This window comes from Lotus japonicus, chromosome 2, assembly GCF_012489685.1.
Source record: "Lotus japonicus ecotype B-129 chromosome 2, LjGifu_v1.2".
NCBI lineage: Eukaryota > Viridiplantae > Streptophyta > Magnoliopsida > Fabales > Fabaceae > Lotus > Lotus japonicus.
In genome coordinates, this window is record NC_080042.1 from 10,514,059 (window position 1) to 10,534,423 (window position 20,365).

The 20,365-nt window shown below is 35.7% G+C and overlaps 2 protein-coding genes across 2 annotated transcripts; one reads left to right on the plus strand and one right to left on the minus strand.

The window, feature by feature from the left end:
* Positions 1-3,535: 3,535 nt before the first annotated feature.
* On the minus strand, positions 3,536-11,091 carry LOC130737548 (probable dolichyl pyrophosphate Man9GlcNAc2 alpha-1,3-glucosyltransferase). Its single transcript, XM_057589356.1, has 6 exons — positions 10,536-11,091; positions 9,370-9,553; positions 9,161-9,268; positions 8,320-8,481; positions 4,275-4,527; positions 3,536-4,174 (listed from the first exon to the last, which is right to left on the minus strand). Exons 1-6 carry the CDS (start codon positions 10,931-10,933, stop codon positions 3,726-3,728), a joined length of 1,554 nt encoding a protein of 517 aa, XP_057445339.1. The 5' UTR covers positions 10,934-11,091; the 3' UTR covers positions 3,536-3,725.
* A 3,303-nt stretch (positions 11,092-14,394) lies between these two features.
* Positions 14,395-18,183, plus strand: LOC130737549 (uncharacterized). Its single transcript, XM_057589357.1, has 4 exons — positions 14,395-14,576; positions 16,239-16,562; positions 17,037-17,270; positions 17,659-18,183. The coding sequence occupies exons 2-4, from the start codon at positions 16,284-16,286 to the stop codon at positions 17,908-17,910; spliced, it is 765 nt and encodes a 254-aa protein (XP_057445340.1). The 5' UTR covers positions 14,395-14,576; positions 16,239-16,283; the 3' UTR covers positions 17,911-18,183.
* Positions 18,184-20,365: the final 2,182 nt, after the last annotated feature.

Below are 20,365 nucleotides of genomic sequence, written 5' to 3' on the forward strand. Positions count from 1 at the left end.
ATATTATTGATAATTTTAAAATTTATTTTTATGTAAAAATACCACTTTTGTGTTTTTTAAACGTTCAATTGGAAGTTATTTTAAAATAATTAAGTTTGGTAAAATGCATGAAACAGAACAAATAAAAATACAAGAAGGAGTGTTCGCCATCAATACTTCGTCACTAGGCTGCGAATTGTGGAAGTAATTGAAAGACCGCTTAAGTTACACTGTGACAATAAACCAGTTGTCCTATTGTCCAACAATAATATGAGCTCGACCAATTAAGTCAAAACATATTAACATCAAGTTCCTAATTGTTAAAGAAAGGGTACAAAGTGGACAAATTTTCATAAAACACATAGAGACAAACTCCATGATAGCGGATCCTCTTACAAAAGGTCTGTCGCCCAAGGTCTTTCATGAGCACACCACTCACATGGGTGTTTTACGGTGTGAGGAATGTTTAGTTTAGTGGGTGTTACTCATTTATAAATTTTGTGTTCTATGTTTTGTATTATGTATGCATACTCTAGTATTTGAATATTTTTGGTTAATTATACGGTTTGATGTTCTATTATTTATACTTTGTACAGTAAGGTTGTTGAATGATCTCACTAAAGTAAAGTAGGACCAATTGAAAATTGACATGTACACCTTCTTGTGATTTTCATGTTGCTCATTTCATAATGAATCTATGTCATTTAGTTATGTCAATATTAGTAATCATTGATGGGTTTAATTATGATTGATATAACAAAAATCACTTTGGTTCTATGCACTGACAGAGCTAATGGACGAGATTATTTGGATATGCTTGAAGTATATAATGGCAAATTTTGAGCTCATAAAGTTTAACACGTGTGTAAAGTTACATATGTGCCGGTGGGAGATTGTTAGAATTTTGGGTCACAAATGTAACATTTAAATGTGTTAAGCCATTATTTAATTAGGCAAAACTAAAGTTGTCTATTTGATATTTATTTTATGGCTAAGGGCATATGTGTTATGAAAGGGTATTGTGCAGATACCATAAGACAATATTCTAATTTGATGAGGGGTCAAATTAGAAATATTGAAAATTGAATTGTAACTGATGGAGTTACTTATATGGGTTATGGTCCCCAATTGTAGACACGACAAAAAGTCTCTCTTCATCCCCATCAAAAGAGAACATCAGGAACCCTAAGGGTGGTCTATCTAACACCTCAACTTTCATGGATCACAATAGTAACCTGTTTTCAAATAAATATGCAAAAGCGAGTAATTGTTTTCTTTTTTCCTTATCATTTTCAAAGGAAACATTTCACAACATGCAATGCATAAAACTTAGAATAAATAATTACAACTCATAGTGTTATGAACATAGGCTCGAAGGCAAAGTTTACAAGTTTTCATAAAGCATCAGTAGTTCCAAATATATTACATGTGAAGGAAGGGAATAGTCAGCCCAAAATAACCTCATCTAGACCTCTACGTCCAACTACTCCCTATGTTTCCCAACAACGGAGAACCACACAACAGTAACATGTTGAGACCTAACCTGCCCCAAAATACAGACACAGCTGGTCAAAACAGCTAGCGCCTCATAACAACAAGCTCTACCCACCCATAAACAAGCTCATTCTCACCGGCCCTCCTCTTCCTCACTCATGGAGTCCGGGTCCACGTCAGAGTCCTCAATAGCAATCATTTCGTTTTGGGTATGCTCTGAGTGGGGAGCCATTACGAACTAGTTGTCGACCATTTGACAGTTTGTCGACCGCCCAAACACAAACATACAAACAAGGCATGCGAGGGTCAACTTACGGAAATAATGTATAATACATATCAAGGCACAACAATATATAACATGTTACATCATAAGTATCAATATTACATTCATATCATGTTATCAATTCATAAGTAACAATTCCATCACCAATACATCATTAAATATAGTTAGATGCATTGGGTGTCAATGTAATGCATGCACAGAAAATTCAGATAACATCACCCTACCCGGTGATGGGAAAACACAGCATAATTGTCACTTAGGCTGGGCACCATCAAGTCACTCCTAACACAGACCTTATGTTTAACAATTTTGCTCGTGTGTCGCTTACTCTCCTTGACATACCCAAGATGATCCAACCTTCCCGATTGACCATATACTCCCGTCGAGCCCAAGGTACCATCAAGTACCTTACATGAATGAATGAATGAATGCAATATAGTTAGCCAAACAAACGAACATCCTCACCAGTATATGTGTATATTTTCTCTATGGTACCCTAAGGTAAACAGTGATCCTCGACCAAAAACTTGCTTCACCAGCAAAGAATTCCTCCCGCGTCCTAGTGACCTCACCCGTCACGACAACCTATCTTCTTGATGTTCGTAACCCAGGTTCTTCACCTTCACAATTCCGAATCACCGGCGTTCCCGTTTTCAAACTCATTTTCACATCCTATGTTTTCTTCTAAAGGGGTTCTATTTATCATTCAAAACGTTTTATCTTTGAGTTAATACATTATGGAATTTATTCTTAAGATTGAAGTATTATTCACTCGTTTGTTACAAAACCTAACAACTCAAAGATCCCCTTCTTCCCCCAAATACTCTTCCGGAGAAAGTCTCGATCCTCCATGTCAGCAGTAGCTCAGACCTCCCGTCGGATCTACTCACTGACTCTCATAAATACTCTGTGTTCACAATCGCATGATCTCAATATCTCATCGTACTCAACAGTTATGCATATTTATATAACATTTCAAATAATCAGGACTTGTCTTGTACTTTAGAATTTCAATAATTCAGCACAACTCCACAGTTTACATATACGACAGTTCAGTGAATCAAAACTCGTCCTATCCCACTAACGGTCAATAGAACAAAACCTATCCTATCCATTACAATTTAATAAAATAAGAACTTGTACTATATATACACTACAATGCAATAAAACAAGAATCTGTCCTATCCACTACAAAGCGATAAAACAGAATCTAGTAAAACGGCATAAGCCTCAACAATCCAATAAATGACATAAGCCCCAATGATTCAAGATCATTAATAAAAGTCGATATTTCGACCAACAATGATATATACACACCTCATATGTTCTACACTTCATTTTCACCTATTTTTATTTCTATCTTTCTCCTCCTATCATCTATCATATCTTATACTTTCTCTCTCTTACTTTTTCTTTTCTTCCTATCTCTCTCCTCCTCCACCTCTTTCCACCTCAAAGATGAGGTGTGGACAAACAACTATCCTATTTCGACAACTAATTGCATTAGCTAATAAGGTAAGTTACCCCCACCTTTGGTGAGGGTTTGAAGAGTTACCATCAACAGCCCTAGGATTCACCTCACGGTGTTGTCTTTGGGTATTCCCAGACAGGAAAAAAAAAAGTTCAAAATTAACATTTTTCTTTAGCAGCCTGAGCTGAAGGGTGCATTTTCGCGGTTTAGAGAAGAAAATCCAGCTTGCTTGGGCATTGTAGTGTTATGGGCATATAAAACGGTTTTCTGTAGCAGTAATAAAATTGTAATAAAAATAGACTGGGAAATGAACAATCAAACCGAAAAGGGAGACAAATACATATGATTCAAGATCACAATCATTACAGTCAATGTCAAATGCAGGCTAAGCTCTGAATTCACTTTCTATAAACCATTGCTGAAATGCATTAAACATCCACCACCAAATCCAACTGTCTAAATAAAACAACAAATATAACAGGAAAGGTGAAAACAATATCAAAGGAGCTTCTTTTCTATTTCTTCAAATTTTACAGGTTTATTTAACATCCACTGCTTTATATTGCAGCCAAGAGTTACAAGCACAAACTGAGAGAAGCACAGGTTCATAATTACAGCTTCAAAAAGAAAAGGGTACTTCTCAGGAGGATGCATGGTCAAGTAAACTATGTGAAGAATAAATGAACAACATAAAACAAGCCACATGGTTGTCGAGCTGAAATATTTATTGAAATAATTAATCTCTCTGACTCGCTGTTGACCAGGGGCATTGAGTATCAAGAAAAAGAGAGCAAGTAAAGCTAGATATGGAACAACCAAGTTGTCACGACACATCAGAGGGAACATGGAGAGCATGGCAAATTGCACCAACCACCTAAACATGAAAGGCTCTTCTGCAGCCAGCAGGGTTGCCGGAAGAAGCGGCAATAAAATGGACTTCTCATGCACTGTAAGGACACAACAGGAGCACAGATAATTTCTAATGAGATCCTTCTTAACCAAAACTATCACATTTCAGCAAAATGAAAGAAAAGAAATCCTACCAACCTTGAAAAGAAAACAAGTAAAACGAGAAAGAACTATTCAGCAGCCCATAAAGGAAACCTCGATAGCTAGGAGACCTTATTTGTTGAACCATGGAAGGAAGACAGGTTATAATAGTTGCGGTGAAGCTGAGAAACTTCAGTGACTCTGTTGTAAACAACCTCTTCCACTTGATGAAAACTGAAGTGGCACACCAAAAGTTGGCCACGTAATCCTCAAATATTCCCCTTTCAAAAGGAGCAAGACGGGAGAGAACCTGTTAAAAGTACCCCAAGTGGTAAAAATCAGAACTGCCTGCTGGTTTTTCAGTTTGTATCTATGCAATTGCAAACAGAAGTTCAGTGGAAGAGCAGTTCCTTGGGTAAAACTAACCCAGGAAGACAAATTTCTACATTTCAGCAGCACCCAACAGTAAAAGAAACAGGCTCAAAATAGTCATGGCAAAAAAGCAGGTTTCTTATTGTTTAATGTGATGATGCATTAATCAATGACTTGGGTTGAACTTACTAATACTACTGCCATATCTATATTTATACCCTTCAGTTAGACTTGAACCTATGGCTTCCATCTCAAAATATACTTCTACTCAGGGCTCAAGATTCTTAAAATTAGTTGAAAACATTCAATTTGAAAAAATCAACTATCTATGAGACTATGACTATCAACCTTGGCTATGATTATCTTTTAACCTTGGCTTCCTCTAAACTGTATCCGTCCTTAGAAGAACTTCTACAAAATATTAAAGCAACACAAAGGAAGAATGTGATAGAAAACTGGGTATATGTTGAGAGGAATAAGGATCGAAGTAGAGGATTAAGACTCAAGTCTGCTAGTAGTAGCAGCCAGTAAAGAGAAGAAAAAAAAAAGATAAAAATAGGCAATGGAGGGAATAAATAACGACTGTTTGAGACAATGAATTAAGGGAATAAATAACAACTGTTCTAGACAATGAATTTTAACAGTCACAAATCATGAGAGAGTAGTTAGGGGAAATAGACAATTATTTGTAACTAAAGGATAGAACAAATGGGAAGAATGAAAAGGTAGCAGGCAGGTGTCTTGTTAAAGGATTTGGTTAGAGGGAGAGTCCAGGTTCTCTAGCACCTCAGTGAGAGTTCACCTTTTAGCTCTACATATTTTATGTTTTAAAATTCAGTTCCTCTGAATAGTTTTCATCCAGTTCTATCAATTGCTACCAGAGCTCACCAAAATCCGAGTCTTGCAGGTTCATGTTGCATAAGAGAATGGAGGGATGACTGGAATCTTTGGAAATAGGTTTTGAACAACAGAGAAGAGACATGGAGGCAGAAGGGGAATTCCAAGAAAAAAGGTATAGAGCTTCGAGAGGCCAGGTTCAGAAAGATTTAAGATCTCATGGAGAGTCTCCTGCAATCCTTTGGGAAGGAGGGAAATAAACAGAACAACTTCAAGGGCATTGGAAAAAGCAGGAAGCGGGTCTGCCGGAGGGAAGTTCCGTGGTCAAAATGATGACTGAAGGCGAAGAATAGAAATTCCTCTACTTTCAAGGGATGATGCGGGTCAATAAATTGGATAGGTATTTAAAATTAAAGAGGTATTAGAGGAGTGATGGTGGCTATGGAGGGAAGGGCTTTGAGTTGGTTCAAAAAGGAGGGAATCCAGCACAGTATATTCATCTTGGGAGGGGTTCATGTTGGATTCCCTTGTAAACCCCAAGGATCGAGGATTTGATTAATCCTGAAGCTGTAAATAAAAAATCATTAAGAGAATTTTTGTCTCCTTTTATATTTTTGTCAATGAAATTCAGGAGTGGGATGAGAGTGCAATTGATATAGTTGCAGCCAGAAAGAGGAGAACCACATCTTATCACTGTCATGCATGGTAGTACAAGTGATGTGGACAATTGATAGGAATAGACCTCCAATCAGGAGAGTCTATGAGTAGAGGTGTTAGGCTGTAATTGTGACAAACCAGTAGATCTTATGGCTACTTAGTTAGTTATGATTATGAAGGTCTGGTAGGATAATAAAAGGAGAGCAACAGAGAGGGAAAAGGATCAGAATTGAAATTTGGAAATTAGGGAGAGGTTTGGGATTCGACCCAGTAACCATTTGGACTCATTCTTGCCTTGTTTTTTACTTTGTTCAACATTGTAGCAGATTGGGGAATTAGTAATTACGGTTCAATGTTCTTTCTCTCTTTTTTATACCAATCCTATCTTGCTGATGAGATAGGCATTACAAGTGATAACACCCCAGGAATTGAGAAACTTAAAGGTCAGCACGGGCAGAATTGAAGGCAAAAGACCTTGGATACTTGAAATACTTGCTCGAGATGGAAATAGCAAGGAACAAGAAAGGCATTTTCATTTCTCAAAGAAAATATACCCTTGATTTGCTGAAAGAGACAGGAAAACTTGGGTGCAACCGTGCAACTGTGCAAGGCTGCTGGAAGGCGCGTAGGCAGAAATTAAAAACACTAAATAAAGATCCTTTTGTGGAGAGGGAATTTTACAAGTACTTAGTAGGAAAACTAATCTACCTATCCCACACTAGACTTGACAATGCTTAAAGAGGAAGTATAGTGAGTTATGCTCCAAGCAAGAGACATTTAATGTATGTTTGGTAAGTAAGACATTTTAGTTAGCTTAAAGCTTACTTGACTAGCTTATATCTTATTTGACTAGCTTATAAGCTAATTAGAGGTATTTGGTAAATGAGTTTATCTCATTAACTTAGAGCTTTTTATTGACATGCTACTTGAGGTAGCATTTCAGCCTATAACTTATTCTCATTTTTATCCTTATTATTTTAATAAAACTCCTTCATTATCCATTTTTACTCTTTCGTGCAAAATAAACTATCGGTTATTGCATAAAAGTGTGGGGAAATTAACTTGGAGAAGCAAGAAACAAAATGTTGTCGAAAGAAGTAGCAAGGAAGCACAATCTAAGGCAATTGCACAAGGTGCATGTGAACTTATTTGGATAAGTAGGCTACCACAAGACCTATTTATTCCTCTCAAAGGTCCTATGAAAATGTACACCGAGACGTAATCAACTATTAGTATAGTCCAAAGTCCAAACTTTTGTACAACATGGGGAAGGATTGACCGGAACTTCATAAAGTCAGATTGGAAATAGAACTTCTAGCAAACATTGTGTTAACCAAATTGCGAGAAGCTGATATGTTCACAAAGTCTTCACTGAAGTCGGAATTTGATTCAAATATTAGCAAGCTGGGCATGATTGACATCTATTCACATCTAGAAGAATGAACAATTCTTCAGAGATATTTGAGAGGACTCTATATCTATCCTACCAATTAACAATTATTTAGGAGAATTTTTTTATGCCACAAGGGGGGCACATGCCACAACCATGTCGCAAAAGCAAAATTGAGCACGCCCACTTCAAGTCTAGATCATATGATCCTACAAGATAGACTAAAGAATATGAATGAGCAGGTCTACTTGATTGCTTCGCATCCGCCAGTTGTGGCACTCAAATTATCTATCAACGTCATAAGGCTTTCGTACACCACAAATACAAGATCAGTTTATTGTTGCCTTCAAGATAAAACCCAGAAAAAAAAAAAACATTTACTAGACTACGCTGAATTTCATGCAGGTAGGATAGGATCAATAACAAAAGCACAAGGCAGAAGCACCATATACGTTTTAACAAGAAAATTTGCACTATCCATATCTGGAAAATCAAATGATGTTTTTTCTAGTAAAACTGCTAAAATATCTCTGTTCAAAGGTGTTGAATATTTGTGTAAGTTTGTTATTTAGATTAGCATATTCTCAAAGAAATAGGGATTGGGTTATATAGTTCCTATATATTAGATTAGTATTATCCCATTAAAATAGGGATAGAATTAATTAGATTTAATTTAGGAGTCATCTCTTTGCTGTTTGCTGTATCTATAAAATGTACAAGTCCTATTATCCACTAACAGGCACACAGCTAATGTAACATTATTGGCTTCTGTGTGAGAATAATACACAGAAAAAAAATGTTAACAACAAAAATGCATATTTTAATGACTAACGATAACATCATTACCTCCAAAGTGGAATTCACTGAATACAGATATGGCCACCACACAGCTGCAAATGTTCCTAAAACGAATAACCCCAGTTTTGACACCTCAAGTAGTGGGTGATCACGCCTCAAGCATTTACCCAGGAGATGGCTGAAAAAAGCAGGTGCAAAATATGCACTCATCTGGGAAAGAATATATAAGACAGATATCATACCCCGAATAAAAGTGAAGGGGAAAAATGAGAGGGCATGTGGTTATGACCTTAGACACAGCTCATGAAATCCTAAGCCTATCAATTGGCATGGCTACTTAATCGGTTAATCCATTACATCAATTTATTATTCTCCGTGTAATTGTACTAGTATGGCTCTGCTGTCAATTAAAGACTATAATATAACCAAAGAATCATTGTCATTTATTGTAATTCACCTACGACAACAGCAAATTCACAAAGTGATAAAAATTGCTCTGGTAAAATATACAGAAATTTTCATCAGTTCATACAAGTGTATTGGCTTATAAGTATATAGGAATACATTAAGGGGCATACAAATCAACTAATTAGTTATAAGAAACGGCCAAGAAAAAATGAAAAATAATTAACAGAATCCAACCATTAGATATCCCAACTTCACCGCCAATAGCACAAAGATTACAAGTAAATAAATGATGCAGCTAATAGGCTAAAAATGAAAATTCCTTCATGAGGCAAAAGCATACTGTAACAAGATAAGCCTATACAAAAAAAATCGAATAAAACTTCCTCTGGGGTAGGGTTGAGTAATCATACATGACTACATAGAATAGCAGGAAGAAATAAAACATGAACAGTAGACCTGTGCAATGATGAAAGAGACTAACCTGTTTATGGTTTAGGGCTAGACAATAAAGAACAGAAGCAACAAGATCTTTCCCAGAGAAGATGGCAGCAACAGCTCCAACAGTTAAGCCCAAGCTGATGCAGTTGAACTGAAATACAACAAATCGTAACATTCAAATCAAGGCACTTTCAAACCTGTGACTGAAAAATAAGAGCGAAATGCAATTAACATAAAAACATTTTCTGAAACCTGAAAGTGACCATGATCAATTAAAATCAAACATGGGTTTAACAGAAGCATGGTAATGTGCCAAGCCATGTCACTTTTACGGCTCCTTGAAGATTGTTTATAATAAACAACAACAAAGTAAAAAACTGCTGGAAAGAATATCAGGGCATCAGATGATAACACCGTCCACCTCATCAGTAGTTTTCTGCAAATGCAACTTGCAGTTAAGATAATATAATGACAACAGAAGCAAAGTTAAAATAATCACTATTGAGCAGCAAAGTAAAAAATACAAAAAAACTGTGGCAATTGGTCATAACTAGATACACCGCTCATAATTTACTCTTTGATTCAAAGAGAAATGCCAATAACAGACTCGATCATTAGTTTATTTTCTAACAAAACTACCTTGTAACCATATCACTTCTTAAAGAGTGTGAATGTTTGAGAGAATAAACAAAAAAATAAGTAGTGTTTTAAAATGAGTTTAGTGCTATAGTTTAAACTTCATTACGAGAATTCTTAAGTTATTCAGAGTCAGTTCCACACTACTCCTGCTATCTCTAGCAGGGACCAGCATAAACCAATTTGAATAATTTGAAAAGTGAGTACTACATGTCTTCATGTTTTTTTAGATCAACTTTTATGAAATAATCCATGTTTTTTAAATTCTTACAAAAACTAGCAGCATGTTTTGGATTCTAGTTTGCACCTCCAAACCCTAATTTAAATAATCATTTTTGTCTTCAAAACTTTTGATAGTTTGTATCATATTAATCCTTGTATCAGTCAAATAGATGTCTAACTGAATTCTAACTGACAGACAAAAAAAGAAATTGGTAAACCCTCAATTTCATCTCTAATGCTTTCCACTCCAACCAAATCAGTCCTAGACACAAGCGAATCACATATTTCGATCCAATGTACGACAATGCCAGGCACATTAGTCCTTGAAATATGACTTTTCAAGTATATCATGAACTAAGGTGCTTGACACCATGATACATTAAGTCCAAATATATGATTGAAGTTCAAATGTGTGATTTTCTTAGGTCTAACACTAATTTGATTGTCTTGAACAATAAAATTTAGGCATGAAACAGAGGATTCACTCAAAATCAAATCAAACAAGAGTTTCCTGGATCCAAACACCATTACACTAGATCTACTTAACAGAAAATGCGCACCCAATATAGGACTCGTGACCTCTGGAAGCGAAAAGCGAAACGGACTGAGGATGAAAGAATCGGAGAAAAATGCCATGAAGGAAGCTCTGGTATGCAGTGAGAGGCGGGTAGTCAAGACCCCAATAGCTCAGATCATTGCTCGTGCCATTTCTGTACCATTCTCGAATCGGAAGGTTGGTGGTTATCTCCATCCAATGCCTCTGCGCCTCGTAGTCCCCGAACTTCGGAGGGTTTCCGGCGCCGGAATAAGGGTGCAGCGACACCACCACGCGGACCAGCAACGCGAACAACACGACGGTTAGTGAAGTAACCGCCGTCCCTTTCTGTACCAGCCACCATAAACAGTTGCCGTCTCCGTCGTTGGTTTTCGCGGTGTCTTTCATCTTCTTCTTCCCCATGTCTTAGACTGAATGGGGATTCAAACGGAAAAGACACGTTAGCGGATGAACACGATTTAGAAACTGATAATCCACAAAACGACGTCGTTTGGCATTTTCAGATCCAAATTAACTTGTGTGGAAAAGGGCAAAATTTGAGGTCCCTCCATAGCACTATATGTTGAACTTTGGAAATGTAGTAGGCAGGGCCCTGCCTAACTCATTTACCGGAATGGTTGTGATACTAGGTAAATGAGTCACTATGTTAATCAGGGGCGGAGCCACCGCAGTGGCTTACCATGGTCACGGCCCCTGGCATCTTATCGAATTTTATATTGATACTATGTTGCAGGGTTTGAACCTGCGACTTGGAAGACTCCCGAGGAACAACTTACCACTGAACTAGGGAGAATACAATGTATGTTATACGATTTAGTTTATTTATCTATACATAATATCATCATTAAATGTGAAATACAAACTTCTAAGTTGGTTAATATCTTTTATACTCAAATTAATTAAACATTATACATTTCTTCTACTTTTAAAAAGTCAATTATATCATTTGATTTACACATGTGGAGTCCGTTTTGATTATCCTTCAATAAAGTTATGCTTGATATAATGAAAACTGATAAAAAGAAAGATAAAAGATTGAATTTGTGTATGAAAATCCTACGCAAAAGTTTAAAAAGGGAATGTTGTTCAGATAAAATAAAAAATTCATTTATTACGTTTTCACACTTATAACATACTTAATTACGTTTACATTTTTCTCCATTAACATACTTAATGAAAAATGTGATTCCTTTTAAAATATACTATTGTATTTCTGGGGTAAAAATATTGTTTCTTCTTTCAAGTCATAGTGTGTTTTGGATAAACAACTGAGAGCACAGTGAACCAAAATTTCGGTATAAACAACTTCATTTTACTTTTGTACACTATAATTTTTTAGAGTGTTTTCAAATATACACATATAAATGTTTTGTTTGATCTAATTGGCCCCCCGATGACAAAATCCTGGCTACGCCCCTGATGTTAATAATTTGCATGGAGTTGGAGATGGATACTCAACTAAAGAACTTGAAAGTGATGGAAATGGAAGTGATAGTGATGGAAGTGATAGTGATGGAAGTGATTGTGGGTTTCTTAGAACTATTAGTAAGGTTAGGGGAAAGCCAAACATTTGGGATAAAAACATGTGAGACAAAGCATAAGTGTACTGGAAGGGTGCTTGGCAACATAAATGCTAACTCAATGTGGGTATCCAGTGTGGTTGTTGAGAAGTATAGGTCAAGCCCAAGTGTGAAATTGAATGAGATTGTGCAGGATTTTTTGAAAAAGGTTTTTTCTTGACTGTACTGTTTTTTGCTTAAACCTTTATGATTCAATCACAGTAAAATAGATACGAGCACATTAGTTAATGTAGTGGGTAAGGACGATAATGACCAATACAGCAATACTACCCACTTGCATTTGCTATTGTTGAAACTGAGACTAAGGAGCCTTGGGATGGTTCCTCACTCTTTTGTTGGAAGGTATTGGTTATGTCACCACCAATAGTTGGATATTTATGGCTAAAAACAGGAATAACTTCTTAGTCCTCTTTACTTTTCTCTCTTCACTCTTTTTTATGGTACCTAATATAGTTTTGTTGGATGTTACGGGGATTGATGTCAGTTTTTGATGAGTTATTGGAAGGTGTGGAGCATAGGTTTTGCTTGAGATACCTACATGCAAAATTCAAGGAAAAGTCTAGAAGAGGCCTAGTAATTAGGGACTTGATGATGGTTGTTGCCAAATCTACTTAAATCCAAGCATAAGAGAAAATTTTGTTGGAGATCATGGCACTCAATGCACAAAAACACGATTGGTATTCAAGTCATTCAAACAAAGGCATGATGCAAGCATGCTTTCAGCTTCTAGCCACGTGTGATGTATCAATAATGTTATCTTCACACCTCTCTTTGAGGTGGAGAGAGGTGGAATGAAGAGAGATATAGGAAGAAAAGAAAAAGTAAGAGAGAGAAAGTATTAGATGTGATAGATGATATGAGGAGAGATGGAAATAAAAAGAGGTGCAAATAAAGTGTTTCAAAGATGAGGTGTGCATATATCATTACTCGTGATGTATTCATGAACAATTTTCTTGGAGCAAGAGACAAGCCAATAGTCATTGTGTGTGAGTCAATTAGGCAATATCCAATGAGCAAGGTTGCAACTCAGAAAGGGAGATTGCATAATTATCAAGGTCAGGTTATTTCTAAGCCAATGCATAGGTTGGATAGGGTATTATGGGCATATGAAGTTTGAGGTCTAGCACACAATGAGTATGGAAAAAATTGTAAAGGATATTGTTAAGAAAAGATGCTCATGCAACTTTGACCTTCTTGGTATACCCCCTACATGCATAGTAAATATAGGACAAGAGTCACAAGACAAAAATATGCCCACAAATATTACAGTAGAGAAAGTCTTGCTTTTAAAATAAAAAACATATTAAATACAATATACATGAATAAAATGCAAAACTATAAATATATAGGAACTATAAACCGAATCTTACAATACATGGAACTACAATTTAATCTCCAAGCTAAAATTAAATATAAAAGGAAATTCGAAGAGAATATCGCTCTGCACCATCAAAAACCTAGATTTATTTCTCGACTCAACAAGAAAAATGTCTAGACAATTTCAATTGGTTCCAAACAACAATAGAACGAATTATCATGAACTGAGAGTTGAATTCGACTACGACCCCAAGGTGCATCCCCATCGAGAATCCGACTTCTAATTACTACACTAGAGAAAGTTATGAGCTTTGTTACTCCTTCAATATCCCCCATAAAAGGGAAAACCAATAATAGGCTAGGACTGAAGAACTACAAATATTCCCCTCATAATAATTTTAAGTTTAATTAATTTATCACTTGCCACTACTAAGTTAAAACCAATTGGTAGCCTATGTAGTTTTCATTAAAATAGGTTACCTTCAAAAAAAGTAAATAGGCTAATTAATAAATAAAAAATTGAACATGATTAATAAAAATTAATTTAGTTTAAGTTAATTTTAAAATATAGGTTCATTTATAAAAAAAATTGAATAGAATAATCACTTCTTAAAATTTTAAATTTTAAAAAATATTATGTCCTTTTTACGTGGTTTCTGTTTGCATTTTTTGCTGTCTTTTTGTGTGTGTGTTGTAGGTTTGCGTTTGTTGTTTTCATTGTATTGCTCTCATTTTAATTTGCTTTGTATTTAATTCATTGTCGAGATGATCTTTATCCCGACTTCTTTCGCATTCGATAAACTTTTGCTTTAAAAAAAATATTATGCCCTTTTTATTCAAAGGAAAATTTGATATATTTCTCAATATTTATATTTATGTCATAACCTATCATTATTTTTTCAACCTGATATATATATATATATATATATATATATATAAAAGAATGTATGATACCCTTAGTCAAATTTTGTATCCTAGGGGAAGAGACTTTGGGAAAGAGAACAGGATTAGAAGTTCTTTTTACGTTCACAACCATTCTCCTTTAACGAGACAGACTCGTTTATTCATTCACACTTGTGCCGCCCGCCCGCCCTAGCTCTCCTCTCCTCCCTTTCTCCGCCGCCGTCAGCCGCACTCACCTGTCGCAGGTATGTTCTTTCTTCCATTTTCCCCTTCTCCTTTTGCGAGCCTTCACTCTTCTGTTTTCTCCCTTCTTTTCTTCTGGTATATTGTTTCTAACTGGTTTTATGTGGTTCTCGATTGCATGTTTAATCGATCTAGGTTGCCATTTTCCCCCTAATTTCTTGATGTTTTTGTTGTTGTTATATCATATTTTCCCTAATTCCATGATTCTGTCATTTCCTCCTAATTTCTTTGATCCTTTGTATGTCTTTCTGGCTTTCCTTTCAACCCATAATAATTCAAGTGTCTCTGTTGAGTTTGGATTTCTATTGATGTTTGATTATGAAGGTTACCATCACTTGGGAGAGGATTGTTCTCAGTTGTTGCTTTTATTTTAATCAACTTTCTCTTTTAATTTAAATTAAAAGGTAATTCTATCATTTTAGTGTAGTATTTATCATATCCTATTGTTATCCAGTCTACCAGGATAAGATATGAGTCTATCCTATTTGGTGCACACCAAACGCTAGATAGTATAACAATCTATCCTCCTGCTCTTATCCTATTATGTTGCTATCCATTTTTTCTATCCTATCCTATCATATCCTGTTCTCACCACCAAATGAGCCCTTAAGTTCAAGGTGTTTACTTCCTTATCGTATAAACTGCTTGTTTATTTGGAGTTCAAGTTAAATACCCTAGTTATCGTATCTCATTTTTATTATTTTGGCTATGTTTTGCTTGGAAATGACTTGGTACTTGCCTCCTTACCTTGAAGTTTAGTTTGTTGTTAAGTTTTGGAAACTGAATTCTGTACTCTTGCGCTAGAAATTCATAGTATTCAAACCCTGTTTACTCGTAAGTTTTGCACAACAATTTGAAAAAGGATACGTGGTTAACTAATTATAAGTTTGGTCTTTATTTAATCTAAAGTAATCAATAATTCTCGACTTTGCTAAGTACTAATGCTTCAAACTCTATATCATGGTTATTGTTTTGGTTTTCCTTGGCCTTTAGTTCCTCATAATATTTAATAGGCTGTCTTAACTTTTGAGAAATGCTTTGAGGTCCTTTAGTGGTGTGTTTTGGATCATATATGTATATCCTTAAGAGAAGAAAAGACCTATTAAGCATTACTGCTATGGCTTTAGATACCTTGGCATCAAGCCAATCTGATATTATCGTAATAAGATTTAGAACTCCTCTTTGTAGGATACATGTACCTTCTAGTTTTGACTGTTGAGAGAATTGAGGTCTTCCTAGCTTGAGCTAATAGTTGTAGGAACATAGTTAGTGAAGTTGGATACTAAGTTGATACTTGTGGTTGTGGCATTCCTGCTTTGTCATCGTTCACAGTTAGTTGATGGAATTATTGGGCCGTTTGTGTTTAATACTTTCGCTACAATGTATCAGTTTATGCTTTGCTTAGTTACTTTCTTAGTTTGTTTTTTTTTTGAAAGCAAAAATATGTATTAGATAACAGCTTTGGGAACAAAGCATAGGAAAGTACAAAGGGAAATAAGGAGATTAGAACAGCAAAAAAAAACTAATCACCTAGCCTTAAAGATCAACACCCTGATATGTGAAATTTTAATTCGTGATCAGATCCATTTTACATATTTCCCACCACTTTCAGTGAATATTTCAACTAAGTTATCTGACTTGAAGCATGCTTTTATGAATTGTAGGAGTGTAATGTCTGATATTTTGGGTGCTTGGTCTATTTGACAAAGATGAAGACTGTCCAAGTTGCTGCAAGGCAGCCTGTTATTCCTGTCGAAAGCAAATTTTCTGCAAGGAAGCCTGTTATTCCTGTCAAAAACAAATCTCAGTCGCACCATTTTACCTCTTTACCATGTATATCATCAATGAATGCCTTCCCTCTCTCTAGGACTTCCTTGAGACCAGGAGCAAGACCTGCATTTGGCTTGCCATATTTGCCTGTTCTGAAATCTCAGCAACCTTTCCATGTTTGTTTAGCTGGTGGAAAAGGAATGATGGGAAGTAACGAGGTAATACACCTTCGTTTGAGTTATAATATGCATTTTGCTTTTACCAGTTATTATATTATATATTCCTAGCTGTCACTTAGATGCTCGGAAACTTCTCAAGATTTATTCCCTTAAACTATTGGTTGGCTTTTAGCTAAGTTTGTGCCGTCTCATTTTGATTTCTATTGTCAGCCATGAATACTTTGTTGAGAAGCATCAAGAGCCAGGTCTGCAGGAGTTGTTAGTCACAAACAAAATTGTTGTGTTACTTTTTCAAACGCTGAATTCTTAACCAGAGCCAAAACAGGGTGATAGACTAGAAGCAGTCCTTTGCTTATATAAGTTCAAGCCTTCTTCCTGCCATAAACCTTTAAGAAACAAGTTTTATGGGGGGTTTAGGTAGAGGGATAGGGGAACTTAGATGCTCTTAAATTTATATGTAGCTCCATATTTTGAATTTTTCTTCATTTTACTAAACGCTAATAATTTAATTAGGATTCCCGGTGGAAATCTCCTGAGGCAGAAATAGAAAAATTGAAGGGACAGTCAATAGAGGATATGTTACGACAGCAAATTCATAAGCAAAAAAATGGGGGAGGTGGGGACAAGCCTCCAGGAGGACGTGGTCGTGGTGGTGGTGGTCCTGGAGGATCAGAGGAGGGAGACTTTGCTGGGCTGTCAGATGAGATTCAGCAAATCATCTTAGCAACAATTGGTTTCATATTAGTGGTACTCTCTTTCTCTCTCTTAAGTGTATTTTATATAAGTGCTTCCATGTCCAATGAATTCAGTCATTAATATCAAATCTCAATTATTTTTTATTGTGTGAAAAATGAAGGAAAAGCTTGATGTGATGGAGCTAAGAGAACAATGGTAGTAAATGTGTGTGCTTTTGTGTAATTAAAGGAAGATGACTGCTAATGTAAATTGCAATAGAATAGACAACTAGTACCAGGACCTGCTGATATCCTTAGAATGCATGAGGTCATTGAACTGAAAAAATATTCATCTGTGCCAATTCCTGGTGATATAGCTGTACCTAGGTCATGATTAACTAGGTTGAGAAGATGCATGTTCCATGTCTCAATCATCTGATAACATTCTTCATCTTTTCCAGTATATTTGTGTCATCGATGGTGTGGAGCTTGCAAAGCTGTCTAAGGATATCCTCAAGTATCTGTTTGGTGGAACCCAGAGTCTTCGATTGAAAAAAGCCATCTACAAGTGGACGCGATTTTTTAAGCTTTTGACAGGGAATAGGAAAGTTCTTAAGAATGAGTTGGAGGAAGCCCCAACACAGAGGAACAACCTCGATTACTACCATGATGATGTCCTTAGGAATTACATGAAACCAAATTCAGATGCATAAGTTTTGTTTACTTGGTGCCTTCATGTTCACCCTTATGGTGAGGAGTTACTTTCGCATTCTTTGTTTACTGCTGTTAAATCTAATCGCATATTGTTTAATAAATTACATTTTTTTTCTTACTCTATTATGGATTTAACATTACTTTCTTTTACAAGTAAAAAAGATCACATTACGAATTTGTATTTGATATTTACATCCCTAGAAAAAGACTATGGACAGCGATTAATTCTTAGATGGATAGTAATTTAATACTTATTCTATATTTGATGATTATTTATTGTTTATTTGTTTGGCAACTTTTTTTTCATTTCTTTTAATCATAAGTATAGGGGCACGTGCCTTGCACAGAAAAAGATAAGTCAGCTCCATTTCAAAATGTCCATCATTTACCTGAAAATAATTAAAATTAGATGTAGACTTGATGCAGATAAATAGTTGAACTTGATTCAATAAAAGCGGGAAGTAATTTGCACTGCTATTACTTGCTGTAAAGATTATTGATTACATGCTAGTAAAAAAAAAAAGCAAATTTAGAGTACAACTATAGTCTAGAGTCACTGAGCAATTTTTATTCTACTATTAGAATCCAGAAAGGTTAAGGTGCCTAAATATGGATATGGCAATTGATAAATGGATAGATGATGTGATATGAAGAGAAAGAGTGGAATTCTGGCACAAAAGATCATAAATAGCTTATTCTTTTCGTCTTCTAGCAGCACCACCAATCATTTGCTGCGCAAGTTTCCAAATTGAACACAAAAGATTTAAGCTTTCTCAAATTCAAGCTCAACCGTTGAGGTTTTTGTTCACTTCAAAAATATACCCTATTTTTTCAATTTCATTTTGTCCTGTTTTTTCCACCAATTGAATGACATTGTTGCAAAAACCAGAACTCAGAAATTTTACCCAGATCATGAACAATTCAAGGTCCCAAAATCACTTCCAAGTTCGGATTTTTCGTCAGACCCCAACAACCCAAAACTCAAATTCAGAAACCCCAAAATTCGCAGGTTCCTCCCACCCATAATCACCGTAGATTCTGATCTGGGCCATGAAAAAATGAACATGTAGATAACAGAAGACCCATATCTAACCCCAAAAACCATATTCAGTGACCCTTGAACCCAGTTCGCGGTGGCTGGGTGATGGCTCAAGGACGACGACGGTGTGGGCTTGGGCTTCGATTGAGAGAGGAGAACCACTGCCGCCAGTATCGATGCTTGGTGTCATAATCGCCGGTGAGGAGATGAGCTGAAGGAACTGGGAGCAGAGATGTAGGAGGAGAACCTTGGGTGTTTGAGCATGACAGAGTCACAAATTTGGGATTTGACGGAGACCACTCTGGTTTGGGATCTGGCAGTCCTTGCAATTTTGGGTCTGAAGAAGATGAAGAAGTTGTTGCAATTTTCCATCACTGTTCCTCTCCTCCTACCAATTTTTGTTTTGATAAAGAAAATCTGGGATTTGATGATACACTGAGGAAATTTGAGATTTGAATTTATCTGATGAAATCTAGAAATGTGGAATTTGACTGAATCTGAATTTGATTGAATCTGAAATAAAATCTGGAAATTTTAGAAATTATTTTTTTTGGTTTTTTTTAAATAATAAGAGAAAATATATTACACTTTTACCCTTTTATTATCCTTTCAATCCTAACCATTCATCAATAGAATATTCTTTGATTTCAAGATCAGACGGTTTTAAATAGTGGACCACCGGTGAACCAATTTATAAATTGTGCACCCTAGTGAAACTATTGTTTAGAATAAAACTATTAATTCTTTATCATCCTTCAACAAAGTTATGATTAAAAGAATAGGGGAAATTCAGGAACATAAAAAAAAAAACCAATGGGAGATGAGTAGATCCAATACACAAAAAATAAAAGAGAAATTGCATGAACAATTTTTTATACATGAATAGATCCAATAGCTAGAACAGACTAATGACTGAAAAAAATAGACATCAATTTGAACAGAATGAGAAAGATAAACTTGAAGCAACCCAGAAACAGAATGGGATAGGGAGATGAACAACCCAAAAAATAAGCAATAAAAAGAATCAAATTTGAACCATGTGATAAAGCTGAAATCAACATGTTGATTCATTGATTGCAATATGTGATAAAGGTAAAATGGATATGTTAAAATCTCAATTGAGTTGATAATTTTGAGGATGGAGATTCATTGTGATCGAAGTTGTTGCAGATTGATATTATCCCAAAAGGGTATGTACAAAAAGTTCTACAACACTTTGGAATGGTTCGAGCCAGACTTGCAAGTACACCACTTGTCCCGCACTTTAAACCTTTTCTTCAAGATACATCGAAAACTGAGGTTAAGGTGGAGCATATATCTAAAGTTATGTATCCAGATGTTGTTGAAAGACTCATGTATGCTATGGTGTGCACAAGTCAGGCATTTTACACGTCGTAAGTGTTGTCAGCAGATAC

Coding starts and splice junctions, on each gene's coding strand:
- LOC130737549 (XM_057589357.1), top strand. CDS start 16,284: ATGAAGACTGTCCAAGTTGCTGCAAGGCAGCCTGTTATTCCTGTCGAA. Junction 16,563..17,036: donor GAATGATGGGAAGTAACGAG/GTAATACACCTT, acceptor TAATTTAATTAG/GATTCCCGGTGGAAATCTCC. Junction 17,271..17,658: donor CAATTGGTTTCATATTAGTG/GTACTCTCTTTC, acceptor CATCTTTTCCAG/TATATTTGTGTCATCGATGG.
- LOC130737548 (XM_057589356.1), bottom strand. CDS start 10,933: ATGGGGAAGAAGAAGATGAAAGACACCGCGAAAACCAACGACGGAGAC. Junction 9,269..9,369: donor TTGATCATGGTCACTTTCAG/GTTTCAGAAAAT, acceptor GTTGTATTTCAG/TTCAACTGCATCAGCTTGGG. Junction 8,482..9,160: donor TAGCCCTAAACCATAAACAG/GTTAGTCTCTTT, acceptor ATTCTTTCCCAG/ATGAGTGCATATTTTGCACC.